General features: G+C 44.2%; 1 protein-coding gene across 2 annotated transcripts in view; it reads left to right on the forward strand.

Moving 5' to 3' along the window:
* The first annotated feature begins 1,244 nt into the window (after positions 1-1,244).
* The window catches only part of Wdr24 (WD repeat domain 24), a 50,904-nt gene continuing 31,731 nt past the window's right edge, over positions 1,245-20,417 (forward strand). The window contains exons 1-9 of one of the 2 annotated variants that reach the window (XM_075682141.1): positions 1,245-1,782; positions 1,883-2,027; positions 2,107-2,223; positions 2,374-2,451; positions 2,535-2,679; positions 5,748-5,964; positions 6,606-6,807; positions 12,901-13,223; positions 16,890-17,124. In XM_075682141.1, the coding sequence (XP_075538256.1) occupies positions 1,922-2,027; positions 2,107-2,223; positions 2,374-2,451; positions 2,535-2,679; positions 5,748-5,964; positions 6,606-6,807; positions 12,901-13,223; positions 16,890-17,124 (1,423 nt within the window). In that variant the 5' untranslated portion in view covers positions 1,245-1,782; positions 1,883-1,921. The remainder of the gene's footprint in view (positions 1,783-1,882; positions 2,028-2,106; positions 2,224-2,373; positions 2,452-2,534; positions 2,680-5,747; positions 5,965-6,605; positions 6,808-12,900; positions 13,224-16,889; positions 17,125-20,417) is intronic. The other variant, XM_075682140.1, reaches the window with a different exon arrangement.

Here is a 20,417-nt window from a genome sequence, read left to right on the forward strand (position 1 = left end):
CGGAACGCCTCTGACGTGATCGCTGCGCCGTAGCGCGTCTGGTGGGAAAGGGTCCCCTGCGATGTGTGCCGTGCTGCTGGCGAGGAGTCATGCGTCTGCGTGGTGCTCCCAAGCGAGATAAAGGACGATCCCATCGAGGCGTCAGCCCCATGATCGCGTCCGCCTTCATGGCGCGTCGCGGCCCGGCTGTCCGTGCTGATCACGGCGTTTGGCTCGCGTAGATCGTTTCTCCCTCCGAGACACCGGGTTCTTTGGTTCGTTCCGCTTGCTCAGGCGCGCACGTTTCGTTGCCGCGCCGAACGCTGCGTTGCCCGGCGCCCACCGCGTGATTGCATGGTGCCCCAATCACGCGGTGCGGTGCAAAGTCCGATGCGGGGCGCCTCGTAAGTTGTGCCGTGGACTTAATAGTATATGAAAACTATGTCTTTGTGTGACTCAAGAGCATGCCGAGCAAATGAGTGGACAGTGCGAACGGAGTGCGATAACGCTATCGCGTTCCACTCTTGAAGGCATAAGCTAAATTAAAGCGTCCTCCAATTTTTGGCTTATGTATGACGATCGCGTAGCCGGCAGCCCTTTCGTAGCCACTTTTATGGTCAATCAGCGGGTGCAAAATTTTAAATTATTAATTTTTAAAACTGGCACGAAGCGTGGCTCACAAGCTATTATATTCCCTCTCACATTGTGCGTGCATTTTTCAAAAATCAATTATTTGCGGTCGGCAAACATCTATAGGATGCCATTAACGTGCGCGTTCTGAAAAGAAAAATCGCTGCGGCCCCCGGAACTGTTAAATTTCTCGATAACGCCTAGAAACTTGCAAGAATACCTCATCTGGAAACTAAATTTCAAAGCCAAAGAGCGAGGTGCACATGCATACGACGTCGGCGTATACGGCACTTAAATGAACACCCATTCGCGCTCTTTAACGCTCACCTCTGTTCGCCCAATTTCTGAGACAGGCAGCGCAGCTGAATATCATTCATTAGGGCGTACTTAAACAACAACAAAGCGCACTACCAAGCTTGATTAACGAAAGCAATGCCAGGACCTTCGGCGCGTCTTTCCCGCAACGGACGCGTATCCGCGGCGCCTATATCTGGCTAAACGTCTAGAACGAACGGTGACTCCTGTACAAGAAACAAATACTGACCCTATATAAATCCGGCGTGTCGAGCTTCACAGAGAGTTAAATGAACCAAAAATTACCGCCCGCTACATTACGACCTGCCTTTGAGCGCGAACAGGCCGCCAGCAGACACAGCAGACGACGGTTGCGTCATGGTTGGCAGCGCGTTGTGCGTGTCGACCAACAAGATATATCCATCGGTGCGTCACGAGAAGCGCTTGGTGGAAGTTAATAAATTTTAGCCTGCATGTAACATTAACAATAAGTAGTTTATACACGTATAATAAGTCCGTGACAAGGGATTACGTGCTTCGCGTTTAGGACTCGTGCTTTGGTAATGAGCGCGCTTTCTTTTTCAGAAAGTTGAAGCGATTGAATGGGCAAGGAACGGCCAGTGCGCATGCGTATGTTTTCATTGGACGTGATGGAGCCGTGCACCGCGTTGCAGCTGTTGATTGAGACCACAAGTTCATGTGTTTTAGTCGCGTTGTTGTTCTCATTTTAATCACACCATGCGTAATAGAGCACGCAGCTGGGTTAAGATTACCTGTAAGCATCGAGGTATCTTCTGCATCGATATGGAAGCATGTAGATATCATTGTTTCCGATAAGGTTGCCGCGGCGCTGTAGTACCTACTGATCGCTTTGCGCAAGTAAGCCGTTTTTGTCTTTTATTTTCAGTGTGTAGCAGTCGTAGTTGTTTATGGGAACGCCGTCCGTCATACCTGCTGTCATCTTCCTTCTGATCTGCAGTTTTCTGTTGAAGAAGGAATTAAAGCCATCGCTTTTGCAATGACGATGGGAGCAACGAGGACCATGTATTGTACGCTAGAAGGGCCCGCAAACGCCTTGGCAATAAACAGAGATGCCACGCAGGTTGCTGTCGCAGGCCGAAACGGTATGCGGCTATAAACATCGCTTCGGGTCTGTTGTGTTGTACTCTTGTCGCTGACGCCGTCTCGTTTGCGTGCTTTCAGTGTTCAAAGTGTTCAGCTTGGAGAACGAGGAATTTCAGGAGAGGATAAACCTGCGCGTAGGCAAGAATCTCAATCTGAACTTCAGTTGCAGCGATGTCGTGTGGAACATGGTTGATGGTAAGTAACCGCCGATCACTATAATTGTATTTGCTGGTTAATTTCGATACTTTCGAATAAAGCTTCTACTGGTAGGTGTCATGCGAGTGATTGAAACAAGCGTTGGCGGAGTTCATTGCAACAATGCGTGCCATTTTACTTCATTTGTAGACCATATCCTCGCCACTGCTGCTACAAATGGAGCTGTCGTCACTTGGAATTTGAACAAAAGTTCTCGATCTAAACAAGGTAAATGTGCCATGTGATTGCAAACAATTGTAATCGTCTGGCATGAGGACTCGGGTAATGTATTCTGGCATACAACTTTGCAGACATGGTATTCCAAGACCACAAGAGGACTGTCAACAAAGTCTGCTTCCATCCGTCCGAATCAAATATTCTGTTGTCTGGTTCCCAAGACGGAACGATGAAGTGCTTTGATATTCGCAAGAGGGAGGCTGCAAGCACTTTCCTCAGGTGCGTTTCTAATTCCTTTTATTCTGTGAGTACCAGCTGCCTTGCATTAATTCACACTGGTCGGGGCAGCATTTATTTGAATTGGCCCAAGATTGATCTATCTGAAGTTGAGTAAAACAAATTGCAAGACAGAATCACCATTAATTACAAAAATTTAGAAGAAACGACACCACTAGCTCTCTTAATATAGAGAAAAAAGTCCCCATGCAAATGCAGATCCAGGATATCAAAGCTATGAACACGACCAGGTCAGTGCTACGACAAACCTGTTGACATGCAGAACGCAGTCGGAACAGCACAAAAGGTGGGATGGTGTGCAGATGACAGACACAGCACGTACAATAAATCTCCAGTCTTTTGTGCTGTTTGAAGCCCTTCACTGTGCACCAGCCAGTCCAGTTCAACACACTTGAGCTGTCATCATGCACAGTTACCTGAATAAAAAGTTTCATCCCAATTTTTACTATTGATGCCTCAAATGTTTCTGTCCACTTTTATGGGCCATGGGAAGCCAAAAGGTTAGAAGGAACCAGAATCTGTGTTCGAATGGAGTTGCTTCAATATGGGCAGAATATGCAGCAGGCCAATCAAGATACAGAGATTTGTTCGAGTTAACTGACGCTTGGAATTATTGAAAGATGCCTATATTCTGTAATTTCTATGTACAAGATGCATAATGTATCAGAGATGTGATGTCATAATTTGTGATGTGCAGGAATTTCACTCTCTCTGTAATTATTCGGGCACCAGCACAAAGTTGTCGAAGCGCATCTTCTTTTTTTAATAACTCTGGTGGATTGCTGGAGAGCTGTGTTCACAGTGGTTGCTTGCTTGCGAGTTGTCTGTAGTGTTAGTCCAGTCATCTTCATGCAAGCCAGTGGTAATTGCTTGCTGTAATGTTTACTACAACCTGCTGTTCTAGAGATCTGACTTCAAGTTTTGTCATGTGCCACTAACAGAAGTATGAGCTACCCGTCAAAGTGAGTAATTAATGTAAAACTAATGGGAATGTACCGAGACGAGCTGAAAAGCCCTGTTGTTTGAGTCACTGACTAAAGGTAGGGATTGAATCAGACTGCAGAAGCATGCACATTTACGCTGGCTGGTTCATGACTCGACCAGAGACAGTGCAAAAGTACAGAAGGAACACACACTGGCACTGTCTATCCCTTCTGTACGTCCCGTTACTTTGAGTTGTTTCTGCTCGAGTCGGGCTGCAACATTTTTGTGGTCTGGGCTTCATAAAGGGGAATGGCAAGTTGACGGATGCGATTGTTCTTGATCCGTGGACATTTAAGAGGAAGCTTTCGCTCGAGTGCTCCTATCTAAGCACATGTAAAAGGAGAATTCATTTTTCTCGGCAACCACTGCACCAAACTTGACGAGGTTTGTTGCATTTAAAAGAAAAACTTAAAATCTAGTGACTGTTGGTTTCGAATTTTTGAGTTAGGTCGTTAGTCTTTTATTAAAAATTGGCGAAAATCAAAAATTTTCAAAAAACGAAACTATCAAGTTTACAACTTTGTAACTCAACCACTAAGAATGATAATACAATTCTGTGAATTGCATCTAAAAGTACATCCATAGCGGACAAAATTGATATTTTACACATGAATATAAAAAAATTTAATCATAGGGAAATACAACTTTTGTAAAACCGCTGTAACCAACGTAACAAATTCATGTAAGATGTAAGATGACACACTGAATTTGTCCGCTTTGAATGATCTAATGGATGCCGTTTACAGAACCGCGATATCAGTTCTTGATGCATAGCTATTAATTTGTAAACTTCGTGCTTCTATTTTTTTCAAACGGTCAAATATTTGAAAATCGTTTTAAGAAAATTCAAGCCCTAAATCGAAATTCCGCTTCCAACAGTCACTAGAATTTAACTTTATCTTTTAAATGCAACAAATTTCATCAAAATCGGTCCAGCAGTTATCTCATAAAAACGTTTTTGCGTTTTACATGTATTTGAATAGGCCGCGTCGGAGTTGTGCCCGAGCTAAAGCTTCCTCTTAAGCACTTGTCACTTAATTTTTTAGCATACCATGCAAAAGTATTTAGAGAAAACAGAGCAGTTAGACAAAATTTATGAGCTCATTAGTGCTTACCACTAGAGTTTCAGAGCGAATGCTCTTAAAGGGGTCCTTCAACACTTCAAAGCTATGAACTCTTTGTAGTGAGCTTAATGCCCTTCAATTGATAAATTGCCGTAATAATTTTTCAAAAGGAATCTAATAATAATGAAGGTATCAAGCATGCATTGTTTACTTTGCCCATTCCTCCTCAGCTGCACACTTTCTGTCGGCTAGGGCAGTGCCGATTGCCCATTTCCCTCGGTGCGCTTATGGTAACCCTTCAAGGTTGGCATCTGACAAAGTGACAAAGGAGTAGTGAGGGGACAAGCTGGACACCTTAACAATTGCCACTTTCCTGTATGCTAGAAGGTTGAAGGGGCATGCATGCATGCATGCATAAGCTTTCGTTTAGGAGTAACTCATGGTCATGAACGGTCACGCAATGGCTGGTGTCCATGACTTCATTGACGGCGGCAAAATGAAAGCGGCTTCAAAAGCTACAGCTACAGATAGCTACAAAAGCTATCTTTTATGCGAGATTCTGGGCTCCCTCTCTGCTACATGTAATGGAATAATATTTGTCTCGCATTTTGATGGCAGCAATGTCTACAGATTGTGAACATTTTCTCCCCGTATTCTAAAAGTGTTGCAGCTTCCTTCGTGCTGCCTCTATTGCTTTTGACATTATCTCTTCACCCTCTCAGACTGTGTTTGCCAAAGGTTAGCCTCTTATATGTGCGGCTTACGCCATGACCATACCTGAAAGGTTAGAGTGAAAATCGGGCCATGTTGGTTTTGCATCTTGATGCAGAAGTCACAAAAACGACAGCACGCAGCGCTTTGTGTATGTGTGTCTGCCGCTATGTTCCTTTTGCACCTCTAGCCTGTAACTACATGAGAAGTATGTGTGTGAGAGAGATAAAGAGACGGAGTACTCTGGAGACATACATCCTCGTGCATTTGTTCTTTTCTGGGGCTGTGCAGTTCATCGGAGAGCGTGAGGGACGTGCAGTTCTGCCCGCACCATCACTTCACCTTCGCGGCGGTCCAGGAAAATGGCAACGTCCAGCTCTGGGATCTGAGGCGCTCGGACAAATGCGAACGTCAGTTCACAGCGCACAGCGGGCCTGTGTTCACGTGCGATTGGCACCCGGAAGAGAAACGCTTTCTTGCCACTGGTGGCAGGGACAAGGCAATCAAGGTGAGCACCAAGTGGGAAGGAATTGTGTTGACTGCCCTGGGGACCAAGGCCTTTCCAGGGCAGTCACTTTACTACCTGAGCTAAGCAGAGACGAGAAGATTGCAAGATGAACAGAATCTATAGACAACTCGAAGCGAGTGGATGCTAAGTATGGCGAGTCAGTTCTGAAGAAATCCACAGGATGAGCCTGTGGATGCTACAGAACTGCAATACTATGTTTTTGCACAGAGTTATAGATTTGTAAACTTTATGCGCAAATATTTTTACCTTGCTAATTTTCTTGAATTTTTGTGAAAACTATGAGGCCATTAATTAACCTTTTTTCCCTACAGTTGGCATAACTTAGCTTTCCCTCATAATGCAAGAAATTTCATTAAATTCAGTTCAGCAGTTGTGTTATGAGAGCATATCTGCGTGTTAAATGTAATTCAATCAGGAAATTGGAGTTGATCTTGAGATAAAGGCTTCTTTTTAGCTCTACTGCACCCACACGGAAGGTTTTAGTTATGCACTGAAGTGCTCATGACCACAGCTGGCATGCAGTTCACTGAAGACTGCAACTAACCCTTGGAGCAAGTAGCAGCAAAGTGGAGAGGCTTGGGGATAAACCAGTCCCATCGGGGGACTTCCGTCTCTTACAGATCTGGGACGTGAGCTACAAGCCTGTGCTGCATCAGTGCATCCAGACAATCGCCTCAGTGGCGCACATCAAGTGGCGCCCCCAGAAGAAGTACCACATTGCCAACAGCTCCCTGGTCGTGGACTGCACCATCAACATCTGGGACACGCGGCGCCCCTACGTGCCTTTTGCCGCGTTCACCGAGCACAAGGATGTGGCCACAGGTGCCGTGCCTACCTTTTCATTGCTGTTGGTGCACTTCGGAATTGCTTGCCTTTTTTTTTCCCCTTTTCTGTGATAGGCATAACATTGAGATCAGTGTTAACAAGATAGAAAGACAGCAGGAATTGACCCTCTAAGTGTCGTGCCCGAGTGTACCCTGGGTGCCGATGAATGCCCCTGGCCGTGCCCGAGTAAAGTCTTGTCACACTTTTCGCACACTCCCTGCATTTCCCGAAACAATGTGCGAAGATGAAACATCCATAGGCTGGTTGTGCCATCTACACAGAGGTTGGTGAAACTTCATTCCCACAGCAGCAGTGGCGTAGCCAGGGGGGCAGGGGGGGGGGGGGGGCTTATGGGGCTCCAGCCCCCCCTTCCCCCCTTCCCCCGAAATTTTTTCGTGCTGTCCATGCACCGCCTACCAAAGAAACTACCGGCCTTTTATACTTTTATTATATTATTGCAATAGCAATTATATGGACACTCTAGGCGCATTCCTGCCGTCGCACTCATGCTCCACATAAAGTCCAAGGGTGATAACATTGTGACTCCGCGCTGCATGCTGTATGTGCGAGTGAAAGCGTGCGGGGGGTGGGGGGGGGGGGAATGGGTGGAGTCGACGATGGTGGCTCAGTCTTGTGTGCACAAGGGAGAAAAGTGAGGAGCAAGCGCGCCGCTTTCCGTCGCGCACGATACATCGGGGGGAGTGGATGGAATGGGGGTGGGATCTAGGATTCTGTGAATCTGTGATTGCGGAACATGTTTATTTGCCTTGTTTGACGCATTATACACCATGACTTTTTCTTAGATACGTAGATTTATTGGATACTTACTTATACGTATGTTTAAATATCTTGTTGCGAGGTTTTGTGTATACGTGCAGTGAACTTTGTTTCCAGTGGCACTTTTTTTACCTTTATCAAGCTGTATCTTCGCATTTGTATATTCCTTGGATCTTTGCATTTCTAATGTACGAGGGCGAGTCAAATGAAAGTGAGCCTACCCACCTCGCGCAATTATGGTTCTGTTCATTATCTGCCAGCCCAGCGTGTAGCACACAGCCATCTCTCATTTACAAAAGTGACGCGCATGTGTGAGGATAAACGTTCTTTAATGCTCTCATACACTAGGTTGAACATGGTTTCGTGCTGTAATGGACGCTCCAGAAGTTGAGCAGCGTGGTGCCGTGAGGTTTTTGACAGCTGTTTCCCAGAAAGAAATTAGTTGCCATATAACTGCTGTGTACACTGAACATTACATTTCATTGGCCACTGCGAAGCGTTGGAACAAACGGTTCAAAGAAGGACATGAAAGTTGCAAAGACGATGCCAGACTGAGCCAAAGCCATCGTGCAACCACCCCTAATATAGCAAAGGTTGATGAGCTTATGAGACAAGAACGGAGGATAAGCATCGATGAACTGGCAGGGCGTGTGAACATCAGTCACGGTTTTGTTCACTCCATAATTCATGAACATCTCGGTTATCGGCTCTTGTGTGCGCAATGGATGTGCAAGATTTTGAACCACCGCCAGAATGCGGAGAAGATCGGCGCTGCCTTTACTCATCTGATCCGGTATCACAATGAGGCTGACGACTTGTCTGCAATTGGGATCGGGTACGAACCATGGTGCCACTACTACGAGCCTGAAACACGACGGCAAAGCTTACAATGGAAACATTCGAATTCACCACCCCCAAAGAAAGCAAAGGCCATCATTCCCACCGGAAAGGTGTTGTTGACTTTTATTTTCGATCGTCAGGGGCCATTACTGATAGAATTTGCTAAATCTTGAGAGTCTATCAATTGTTTCCAATATTGTGAAACGCCGGATCGGCTGCGCGTCGCAATCAAGAACAAACTACGTGGAAAATTGACGAATGGGGTCATCTTGTTCCACGACAATGCCCGTCCCCATGTCGCTGATGTGGTTAATACAAAATTGGCAAAGTTCAAGCGGAAAACGCTGCAACATCCGCCATACAACTCAGACCTGTCGCCTTGCGACTTTCACATTTTGGGGCAACCGAAAAAAAAGACAGCTTAAGGGAACCAGATTCGTCGCGGTCGACGACGTGAAAGTCAGTCAGTCAGCAGCAACCCAATGAGCTTTATGAGACGGGAATTACGCAACTCGTTAGTCAATGGGATAAATGTCTAAATGCTCATGGAGGCTACTTTTAATTAAAGTACCCCGTTTGTCATATATTCACATTGGCTCACTTTCATTTGACTCGCCCTCATATATTCTGCACAACTCCTGCTTTTTATACGTGCTCTCTGTTGCGACTACAATTTTGATGAAATTACTCACGATACACGACCGGTGACAGCTGCTGCTGCGTAATACATTGGAACAAATGACAGCGTCATTGAGATATTCCACTGGCCGTTGCATATGTACAAGAATGTAAACAAGGATCTTGAATGACAAAGTTTCATTAAAATATTTGTCCCCAACTTGTTCATTTCATGGCCTTTACATTTTTCATATAAGCGGCATGCACTGCTTTGCTGGCTTCGAACTGATCTAGTTCTAAAGTTCGTGTGATATTTTCTTTACTTATTAAATAGACAAAAACATGGAAGCATTGACATCAGTTATGTTGGGCACAATTTTTGGCATATACAAGTACATTCTTTTATGAAAAAATACATATTTTACTTGTATTGGCAATGCGTAGCATTCAAGAATTCGTTTGCAGCATCTTTGGCAATGGCAATGCAGTTATTATTCGTGTATTTGATCCCTAGGCAAATTGTTTAAGAGGAAGCTTTAGCTCAGGCCCAACTCGGACACGGCCTATTCAGATACGTGTAAAATGCAGAAACACTTTTCTGAGATAATTCCTGAATGGCTTTTAATGAAATTTGTTGCATTTGAGAGAGTAAGTTAAATTCTAGTGTCAGTTGGAAGCAGAATTTCGATTTAAGGCCTGAACTTTGTTTAAAATATTGTGCAAAATTCGAAAGTACGAAAAATATAGAAGCACGAAATTTACAAATTAATAGCTCTGCATCAAGAACAGATATCGCGCTTCTGTAAACGGCATCCATTACACCATTCAAAGCGGACAAATTCGATATGTCAATTTGTATCTTACGTGAATTGGTTATGTTATGTACAAGGGTTCTGCAAAAGCTGTATTTCCATAATACTTAATTTTTTGAGACTCGTGTGTAACATATCAATTTTGTCCGCTGTAGATTCAGAGAATTGTGGTACCAATTTTTATTACTGATTTACAGAGTTGTAAACTTAATTGTTTTGTTTTCTGAAAATTTTCGGTTTTTGCCACTTTTTAATAAAATATTGACGCCAAAAATCGAAAATTCAAAACAAACAATCACTAGAATTTAAGTTTTCTTTTAAATGCAACAAACCTCGTCAAATTTGGTGCAGTGGTTGCCGAGAAAAACGAATTCTCCTTCTACATGTATTTAGATAGGAGCATCCGACCTAATGTTTCCTCATAAGAGGCTGAGCTGCAACGTGAGCACCCCCCCCCCCCCCCCGAACGAAATTTCTGGCTACGCCACTGCACAGCAGGTTTTTGTTTTTATTAGGGGTGTGCAAATATCAAAATTTTTGAGTACGAATCGAATATGAATACTTAGCTTCAAATATCGAGTCGAATATTGAATAATGATATGCACATACATTCATTAGCAAGTGGGTTTATTTTAACATGATGCTGGAATATTGCAATTACATAGTCATTGGTAACACAATTAAATTAGTAAGCTGTTGTACTAAACAATTGAGTAATTTCTGCTAGTTATCTGTTCTCGCCAACCCGTGCCTTATTATACCGCACCAATTTCCCGTAAACTCGGAGGCGTTTGACCCTGTACCAGTCACTCATCGCATTTGCTGTCAAGCAATAAGCTCGGGATGGGGGCTGGAACCTGCAAGAGAGTGCACCCTCACTGTTCGCAAACCTGTGCCCTTTACAACTGTGAGGCTGGCTTTCCTGCAGAGCTGGGACGTCCAGTGGCCAAGCGTGTTTTACAGGGGAACTTTCGCGATCAGCATGAAATTATTGCAAAATTCAACAGAAAATCAGACGCGCTTTCTTAGATTAGATAGAAATAAACACCAAGAGCCATGTTTGCTCCCACACAGCCAACGACGTATCCGATTTGTTTCGAATAATCGTATCCAATTGCATATTAAAAAAATTCTTGAAAAACTAGTTTTCAAATCGAATATGAATATTAAAACTATAATATTCAAAATTTTCGAATATTTGTACACTTCTAGATTTTATACGACAGATGGCATGACAAAGCCTATCTGTAAGTGTTGCTTGAGTCTCCCTTTTCTGACATGGCAAACTGGTGCAAAAAGCCTGTGCATCTTTCAAGAGCTTATTACGAACTATGATTCAGAGGTCTTTGGTGTTGATTGTGATTGCATCTTCGAGGGACAATGACAGCGATGAAGATCCAACATTTCCTCTGGAATACTAGTTATCTTATTTAAACTCATTAATTGGCATAAGCCTCAATTATTGTTTGAATTTTTAGATTAAGAACTCAATAAAATGTTCACAAATATATTGCCAGTACGTAGCATCTGAATTTAGAGCCTTCTAATATGTTACTAGACATATTGAATTTGTTGTGCTTAAGAAAAACACTCCGACACACAGTGAATGGAAATGCCTGGCACCCGAAGGGTTAAAAATGACAAAGCAAATTAATGAAACATTCTTGCTTAAGTAGTATGCAAGAAATTACCATATTCCTTTGATTAAAGGCGGCCACGATTATAAGGCAACCGGAGTAGTCAGCGGATTATGCAGACTCAGTGGGGATTGCCCAAAATACCACATAATCAGAAGCCCCTCTGCCTAATCAGAATAATCAATGTGGATTGTATATGAATTTCTCCTTGAGGTGTGAATTCGCCGCAGGGCAATTTTTTGTCATATGGTGGCTTTATAGCAGCATGTGCCGCACTGTGGTGAAGCCACACCATAAAGGTAGAGTTGTAAATCTAAAATGTTCGTTGCCAATATTAGTGAATATCGTTCATATTTTTATTTTTATTTATGAGTACTTTGCAGAGCCCTCGTGAGGCATTGTGTAAGGGGGGCAGTACAATAAATACATACATTAAGGTTAAAATACAATAACACCTTAACAAAATAAAATTTCAACTAGGGCAGAAAGATGCGGATGAACCCAAGTATTTAACAAGATATGCTATAAAAGCAAGGGAGTAACAAATGCATTAAAAATTGAAAAAACAAACAAAAACAAAATGAAAACGCAACAACGAACAAAAAACCAATCGTAACTCAACAGAAACACTGATATGGAAAATAAGGACAACTGACAACTTTCACATCATAAGAAAGAAGAAAAAAGAAAAAAAAAACCAAAGACGGACATATTGGCGATAGTACTATAGGCAAGGGAAATGGTGAAAGTGTAAAATTCAAAACATCAGATCTTGGAGTACAGATATTTCTTAAGATTATTGCAAAACGTGTGATATCGCTCTGATGCAAGGTTATCCGGAAGGCCATTCCACAAATGGATAGCTCATGGAAGAGCCAATAAGTTAAATGCGTCAGTATTACCATACATGCGCGCTAAGCCAAAATTGTTATGCAGTCTATGTGAAATTCGATGAGTGAGATCAAGGTGTACAGAGGATGTCATACTGGTGTGAATGAATTTGTGAAATAGTAATAAGAGAGCAATGTCACAACGAGTAATTAATGACTCTAGTGAAAGGTCTTGTTTAATTTGTGTTATGCTGGATGGGTATCTGTCATTATGCATAATGAACCGACTGGCTTTGTTCTGAATGGCTTCTAACATATGATTATGACATATATAAGACACTATACCAAAAGTATTTTCATATGAGTGGTCGCATCTTTATAACGATGTTCAACTGCAGTTGCTTAGAACTGCTGTAGATGGTTGCTGTTTTTTTTAGAAACTTGTGCTCAGCAGCTGAACAGTCTAACCACTGAGCCATACCTCTGACGTTAAGCCATGGTCGAGGTTAGCCAGGGCTAACCCTTGTAAGCCAGTTATAACACTGTGGCTTTGTGCCCCCTTCTCTCTGTCTGCAGGTTTTGCATGGCGAAATAGCCCTGGTGTGTTGTTGTCAACAAGTAAGGACAGCACGTTGTTCCAGCATGTCATGGGTGACGCCATCAAGCCAGCAACGCATGCCGACTCGCTCTCGGTGGCCCATGTACTGAACCCATCGGGAGACCTAGCCTTTGCGTCCAGTGACCGCTTCTTTGCCGAGCAGACCAACAGGTCTCGGCCTGGGCCCGTGCATCCGGCATCTGCCAGGTTCCCAGCGGTCTTCAAGAAGACCACAAACCTTGGCGACAAGTTCAGCCACGCACAGAGCACGTTATGCGTCTTTGTCAACAAGGAAGTCGAGGTATTGTACTGCTTGCCTCGCTCTATGTGTACTACTAGTGACACTCATAAGAGAATTTTTTGGAGTCGGAGCCCTAATAAGCTTTGTGTGTGCCAGAAAAGGGTGTTGCATTCTTCTTTAAATCTCGCATATTTAGCCTTATTGCAGCTAAAGAACCAAATGCTTGCTACTGTGTGCTAATGGCATTCATTAGAAAGTTTTTGGAATCAAAGCCTGAATAATCTTTGTGCACAGAGCAGAATTAGTCTATGCAGTCAAACCTTGATATTATGTAGTTGCACTTGCAGCGAAAAACTTGTTAAGTTGTGAATTTTGTTAATTTCAAGCTTTTAAAACTTCTGCAGTAAATGTAATCTCACAAATTCTGAGAATATTCCTGGCAGATAGTATCTTGTCCATAAGCAATTATAAACAAAACTCAAGAAGGTGGGGTCGTAATGGCATAATTATGAGCGGTGACGCGTGCGGTGTGTTCCGTCGTTCGGCACCACAAACCTTGGACACCATGGATAACGGCAGTTAGGGCTCAAAGCCGTCATAGAGGGCGCTCACAAACTAAAAACAAAAGTGTAACAATATGCGGATATTTGTCTTCTTTGAGTAAAATAAAGTCGCAGTTTTGCCCGAAAGGCGAAGCATTGGTGGCAATAGCAACTACACGCAGTAAGGTTCATACTTTTATTGGTCGTATAAATTGAAGTAAACATACAACTGTGGTGTGAAGCACACAGGCAAACATGGGCAGATCTCACTTGATGGCCACAAACACTTGCTGTCACAACGTTAGAGTGATGAGCGCCAGCAGCAGGGAGTGAACCCTTCGTGCTGCCTCTCGTTTCACTGTGTCTCAGAAATGTGAGATTACGTGACCTCCAACGCTAGACGTGCGGGAACTATGCACATCAAGGCACCAGCCAGCTCGCCCATGCAGACAGTCGTGCGCAGCCATGGCCAGAGTAGAGAGTGGGAGGGCAGATGGCAACACGTCTCCTGACCACTCGTCTGCCTTGGCCGACATTTTTCACTTTCAAACCCACGTCGTCTATTTTTATGGGAAGTGTACAGCTATCATCATTGCCATGAGCCCCGATGTCATCAAAGCCTATACGTACGAGCTATATAGTGTCAGTTTCGTTAGTCTCGTCGAAAAATTCTGCTTTTCCACCTCTTCTTTTTATGCTTGGTCCTCTGGTGCCGTGTAATTCCTTCTCACAGCTTCTCGCCTTCGGCCACTTCATCTGGTGTCCTCGGGACACGGCAGCAAGCTACAGAAATAGTTTTTGCAGTCTGTTTTGCATATTTAGCTATACTGCGGATAAAAAACAGACCTGCAACAATATTTAAGGTAAAGGAACTTAAAATAAGCTGTGCTTATATGTTCATTGTTTTTATTACCGATTCTGGGTAGCAATATACGAGTAATTAAATGAGGACTTTGCTTTGAATGCAGAATAATTTCCATTTACTCAAGTAACAATGGCAAAACCTTTGTTTTAGGCCCTTAGGCTTTTAAATTCAGTCTTGGCAATTTGTTGGAGTGCATGTGATAACTTACTTTATCATTCAGTGCTTATAAACATTGCTTATAAACATTGTAAGCTGTATAAAAATCATATCGTGTATGGTGTATGACAAGTACTGTCTGTCTGACAGGTGTTGCCATATTTATTGACGCAAGTCTTTTCGGGCACGTTTTGTACAAAAACTGAACTGAGGACCCTGTGCACGCAAATGTAAATGTCCCAGGCAACTTCTTGCCTGGCCCAATGGTTAGGAGTGTTTTAGGGATACAGAAGTCTTGGGAAGGAAGCTGGGCCGCAGGCATCAGTTTGGCCACCTGGAGAATCCTGAAACTTGTTTACTGAACCTCTTGGGCTTCTGAGAACCTTGTTGAGGACTCCCGTTTTAGATAGCTGGCTGCTAAGGGTGCATGAATATTCAAATATTTGTATGTGAATCGATCAGTCTTTATCGTTCAAGTTGTATTTGACATAACCATTTGGTATCCAGAATTTTTTATTGTAGTCAAACGAAATTGTCTTTAATATCGGATACAGTTAAACCTTGGTGTAACGAAGTCGGTAAAATCGTCAATTTGCTTCATTCCATTAAAATTTCATTGTATGGAAATTTGACCTTTTATACAAATAAGTACAGTCACTGATGAATCTTTCTTTCAGGGAAGGGGCCTCAAATTTTTTTGCATAATCAGGCAAATGAAGAAACCTAATCTCAATGAGCAAAAAAAATTCACTGTGCTGAATTTAAGAGTCTGCAACAAAAGATACATTTTCATGCCGAGTCGGCGAAATGTTCACATTGGCAGTACAAAGCAAACCCAGCCATGCTTTCACATTCGCTCTGCTCCCATGGCTGATTGTGTCACCTGCAGCGGGACGACGCTATCATGAAAAGCGCTGGTGGCGGGCAGTGAATATTTGTCTTCCTCTCTCATTTTAATGCGTCTCCAAAACTTCAGACTACGAAACCTGCAGTAGTAAACGCAGGGAAAGACAGCGCACACGATGCCACATAATTTCTGCCCGCCCGTCCTTCGCACACGCAACAGATTTCCTCTAAAACTGGGCACGCAGGCTGCATTCGTGCTCAGCCGTGGTGACAGTCGTGCACAGCCGCGGCCACACGAGAAAAAGAGACGCGTGTCAACCTGCCCCCCCTCGCCCTCTCTCCCTCTCACGCTTGATCGTGTTACTGTGAGCTCACTCCGCTTCCCCTTTCCCCTTGCGTGCGCGAGTACAGCACTCATAAAATCACCAACTTTCCCGGCTCACCCTTGCAAGCTTTCAGCTGCACTCAAAGCGTACAGCGCACAAGGTGTAATAGGATTTTATTGCTCTTGGGCTTTATCGGAACAAGACGCAGCTGCGCTACAGTGGTCACTCATGCTTTGAGAGGTACGTTTGCGAGCAGCTGCTTGTAATTCAACCATTTGACCATGCATGTCCCCAGAAGTTTCCATTTAGTGTCAAGGTATTCCTTCGCAGTGGCAGTGAACTTTCGTTATATGGGAATAGTCTATTAACACACGTCATTAATTTGAGGTTCTAAATGCATAATGTTCTATGGACAAGAGGTTATTAAAAGTTAAGTGTTAAATACTTTGTTATAGCGAGAATTTCGCTGTATTGCTGTTCGTTATGTTCAAGTTTAACTATTTATTTTGAGCATATATTTGTTGCACACTGATGTCAGTGAGAAAATATTTATATTTACTTCGCTGTATTCAATAATTCATTATAATCTGTGTTCATTATATCAAGGTTTGACTGTATCCTCCTTTGGCTCAATAGTATGGGATGAGAATGCGATTACACATGTTACCACACTCGTTATGTTGCAGTTGTGCATTTAGCTACAGCCAACAGCAAGCCACTTTTTTCCTTGTTACTTCTACATTTCAATTAAACATAACAGTTCATTTCTATCGTGTTTTCTTTGGCTTCATTAGCCGTTTCTTTCATATGCTTCTAATAAACTAATAAAACAATCGAGCCCCTCGGATCCCCTTTACTTTTTTTTTGCTTAGTACTCAGCAGGACATCAAAAAGCGTGAAATGCAAACTAATGTGTGCAAAGTACTTTGGTGTGGGTCAAACTCGGAGAGTCAAAATCTGTGTGCTTATGTGATGTTCTTGGCCATCGCAGGCACTCTCATTGATGTGGTTACGAGAGAGCGCGCTGCGTTACCAGCTGTCGGGGCGCCCTTTTGGGGAGCTCTGTGACCGCAATGCCGGGGTAGCTGTTGACCTGGGTCGCCATCAAGTGGCGCAGACATGGCGATTGCTCAAAGCCCTTTACACGCATCAAGCCGGCTGTCCAGCGGACTTCCTCAGCCTCAGTGGCCTTCTCGACTCGTCAACCAGGGGCGATGCCGAGCGCAGTAAGTACTGGAGCCACAGTCGCAGAGCACTGCAAATTCACTTATGCACATTTTTTCCTGTTGCTTTCTTTTTAAATTTATAATACTCAGCTTCAGATGCCTCTGAGAAGGCTTGAACACTGCACATTTATTGCATGTGCTTTTTTCATGGCACTGGTGCAATCTGCTAGCCCCTGCGGACTTCCTGCCAAGGATGTCACGGTGACCATGACATATGGTACAACAGTGCTATCAGAAGTGCTCTTGTAGTGTGAAAAACATGCTGACACCTTCTGTTGGTTGCATAAAACTTTGGTGTAACATGTTAAACGTCAGTCTTGCTTGTAACAAAAAAAGAAAGGAAAGGTGGTGGGGAGGGGAGGATGGAAAGGCATGTGTGATGCACTCCATCGCAGCACACTGGAAACGTTTTGTGTTATAAGCCTCTTACTGATTTGGACACTTGCCATTCAACTGCATGTCATCCATGCGGTTAGGGGCCCCCCTTAATACTGTAGAAGCTCGTTGATCTGATCCCGCTTTGTACAGTTCCCCGGTGCCAATGTTCATGATCGAGAACACAATGAATGACCCAATACAGTTACGCTTCCTTTTTGCCAGTTGGTGTGTTCCTGGAAATCACTATTTTTCGACACCAATGTTTGGTACATCGCCAAACTGTGATTGTATGATACGTTGTCTGGCCGCTAGATCCCATGTGAGCAACAAAAGACGTGAGGCACGCGTGATCAAGAGCAATAGGCGCTCACCACGGCAGCTTCCCCGCAGTACTCATCCACCCATGTCGTGTGAAAAGGCTGGCATGCACTCACTTTTCTCTTCTGGCATCAGCGAATCGCTTCGCGCGTTTTTGCACTTCGCATTCACAGATATTGCCACCAATCCTATTGCGATGAGCATCTTCAGCTTAGTAATGTGAATTGTTGGGCGAGTTCACCTGCCTGTTTTACATAGCGTGTGGCGTAGTGCCATTGGAAGCGTACTGCATGCTTTCAATAGGCCATAAGCCAAACATGCCGCCGTACCCTACTGCAGGCAACGCCAAGTAAGTGTCATGTTTCACTCTGGTGGCATTGTATTCTGGTGTTGTACACCAGCTCGATTTTGTTTGCTTCCCTTTGCCGTCTTAAAACCCTGTGCAATGGGAAAACAACAAAGAACATCTAGAACCACTGGGTCTCTGACATTTTGGAGCACTTTGCCGTCTAGGGCCGCAACAATTCTCGCCGAGTGGGGACATCAAAATTTTCCGCCAGAATGCCCTACCCAAGGAAGCTGCATGACCCAGGCCAAATTCGAGGAACGCAAACATAAGCTTGCTGAAGCCGTAAAAACGACAGTGTGCGAGTAGCCCCCCCCCCCCCCCCCCCCCTTTCCTGGTGCTTTGCATGCAGCACAGGAAGATGGTGTGATTCCTCCCTGCTCTCTTCTTTCGCATGTTTGAGATTGAGGCACCATCCTGTGCTCACCTTTGCGCACTTTCACTGGCACTCACAGCATACGGTGCCCAGCCACGATGCTATCACACGTGGTATTTTACGGAACGTCACGGCGATGGCGACACCAACGGCAGAAACGTACTTGGAGTGTTCATATAACTGCTGTTGCAGTAATGAAAGATTGCAGCAAAACACAGGTCCACCATTAAACTGAGAACCTCATTGGTATTCAGTACAACAGAACATCAATACTTCATTAGGTTCAGAGGTAAAAAAGCACTTGACTGTATTCAACAGAAATTCTATTGATTAAAAAAAAGTCATAGTTTCACCTGAAAGACGAAGCATCGATTGCAATAGCGAATTAGTGGATAGTAGTGTTATCGGCTGTATAAACTTGTAGACATAGGCATACTAACTAAATTAACAAACATGGTTTCATGCGCACACAAGCAAACGTGAACGCATCTTACTCTATGACCGTACACATTCGCTGTCAAAACGTTGAAGTGAGGAAGTGCGACAGCAACAGTGAGCAAATCGACCTTCATGCTGCGTCTTGCATCAGCGTGAACTAAGCTGTGGAAACACAGTGCGCGGCGGACTCTGTCCCTGGTGCAGATGACTTTCAAGATTCAGCGCGAACACCAGGGCTGCCCAAATTAAAATGTGCCCCCCCCTTCCCCCCAGAGTCTTGCGCACGACAAAAGACGGTACACTTCCTTCCCACTTCCCTCCCTTACGTGTACGACCCCCAGCTCACCCTTGCATGCTTTCAATCGCACATACAGCATATGGCGCACGGCGATGATTTTATCACCTTTGGACTGCGTGTGGAACCTCACGACGACAGCGAAAATGCGCCTGGAATGCCCATATAATTGTTATTGCAGCGAAATATTTGCCAGGCCTTCATGTACTAGAATTGAGCTGCAATCAGTGCTGGCATACTCATTTGGTGTTTCCTTTAACAAAAGTAGACCGTAGTGTATATCTTGTTTTCTGTGTACCGACCACATTTACACGATTGTAAGTCGGCTCAAATGCAAGTCGACTCCCCCCCCCCCCCCTGTATCACGTGTGTTATGAAAAAAACAAAAATAAAGAGCATACCGGTGGGTGCATTTCATAATGAAAATTATTAGCAGCTGGCATGGTCACTGGACCACTCGTCTTCACTTGTGCCATCATCCTCACTAGTGCTGCCATTGTCATCGCTGTTACAGTCCCACAGCATGTCGTTGTCCAGCGAAATTCTGCATTTCCCAAATGACCGCACCACAACATCTTGGGGAACAGCCACCCATGCCGAAAGCGCCCAACCACACACAGCCGTTAGGGAGGCTCTTTTGACACGTCCGGTTAGCGCAAGTTTGCGATATTCTGCCACCAGCCACTTGTTGTACTCATGGTGGAGCAAGTCCTTGAAAGGATTGTTCATGCCGACATGGAGTGGCTGCAGCTGCCCCGTCAAGCCGCCGGGGATCGCAAGCATATCTGTACGTTCTCTCTGCAGCTACGCTTTCATCTTGGCTGTGAGGTGGCCTCGAAAGGAGTCCCAACACTAAGAGATTGGGAACGGGAGCTTTCAGGGATGCCTCTGGCCTCAAGAGCCTCATCAGGCAGTACCATTCGACCACCAGGTCGTCCGTCATATAGCCCTTCTCCTTGACTCTCATAACTATGCTTTTGGGTAATGCTTCCGATGACAGTGTATTTCTCTTGAAAACAATGTACGGGTGGAGTTTGGTGTTATCGGTCAAGCATCAAAGCGTGACAGTAAACCAAAGGTTTTCGTTGCCGGCTATGAGGAGTTTCACTTCTTGAGCTCCCTTCACGCTCACTGGCGTGTTA

This window comes from Dermacentor variabilis, chromosome 2 (genome assembly GCF_050947875.1).
Source record: "Dermacentor variabilis isolate Ectoservices chromosome 2, ASM5094787v1, whole genome shotgun sequence".
NCBI classification, from domain to species: Eukaryota; Metazoa; Arthropoda; class Arachnida; order Ixodida; family Ixodidae; genus Dermacentor; species Dermacentor variabilis.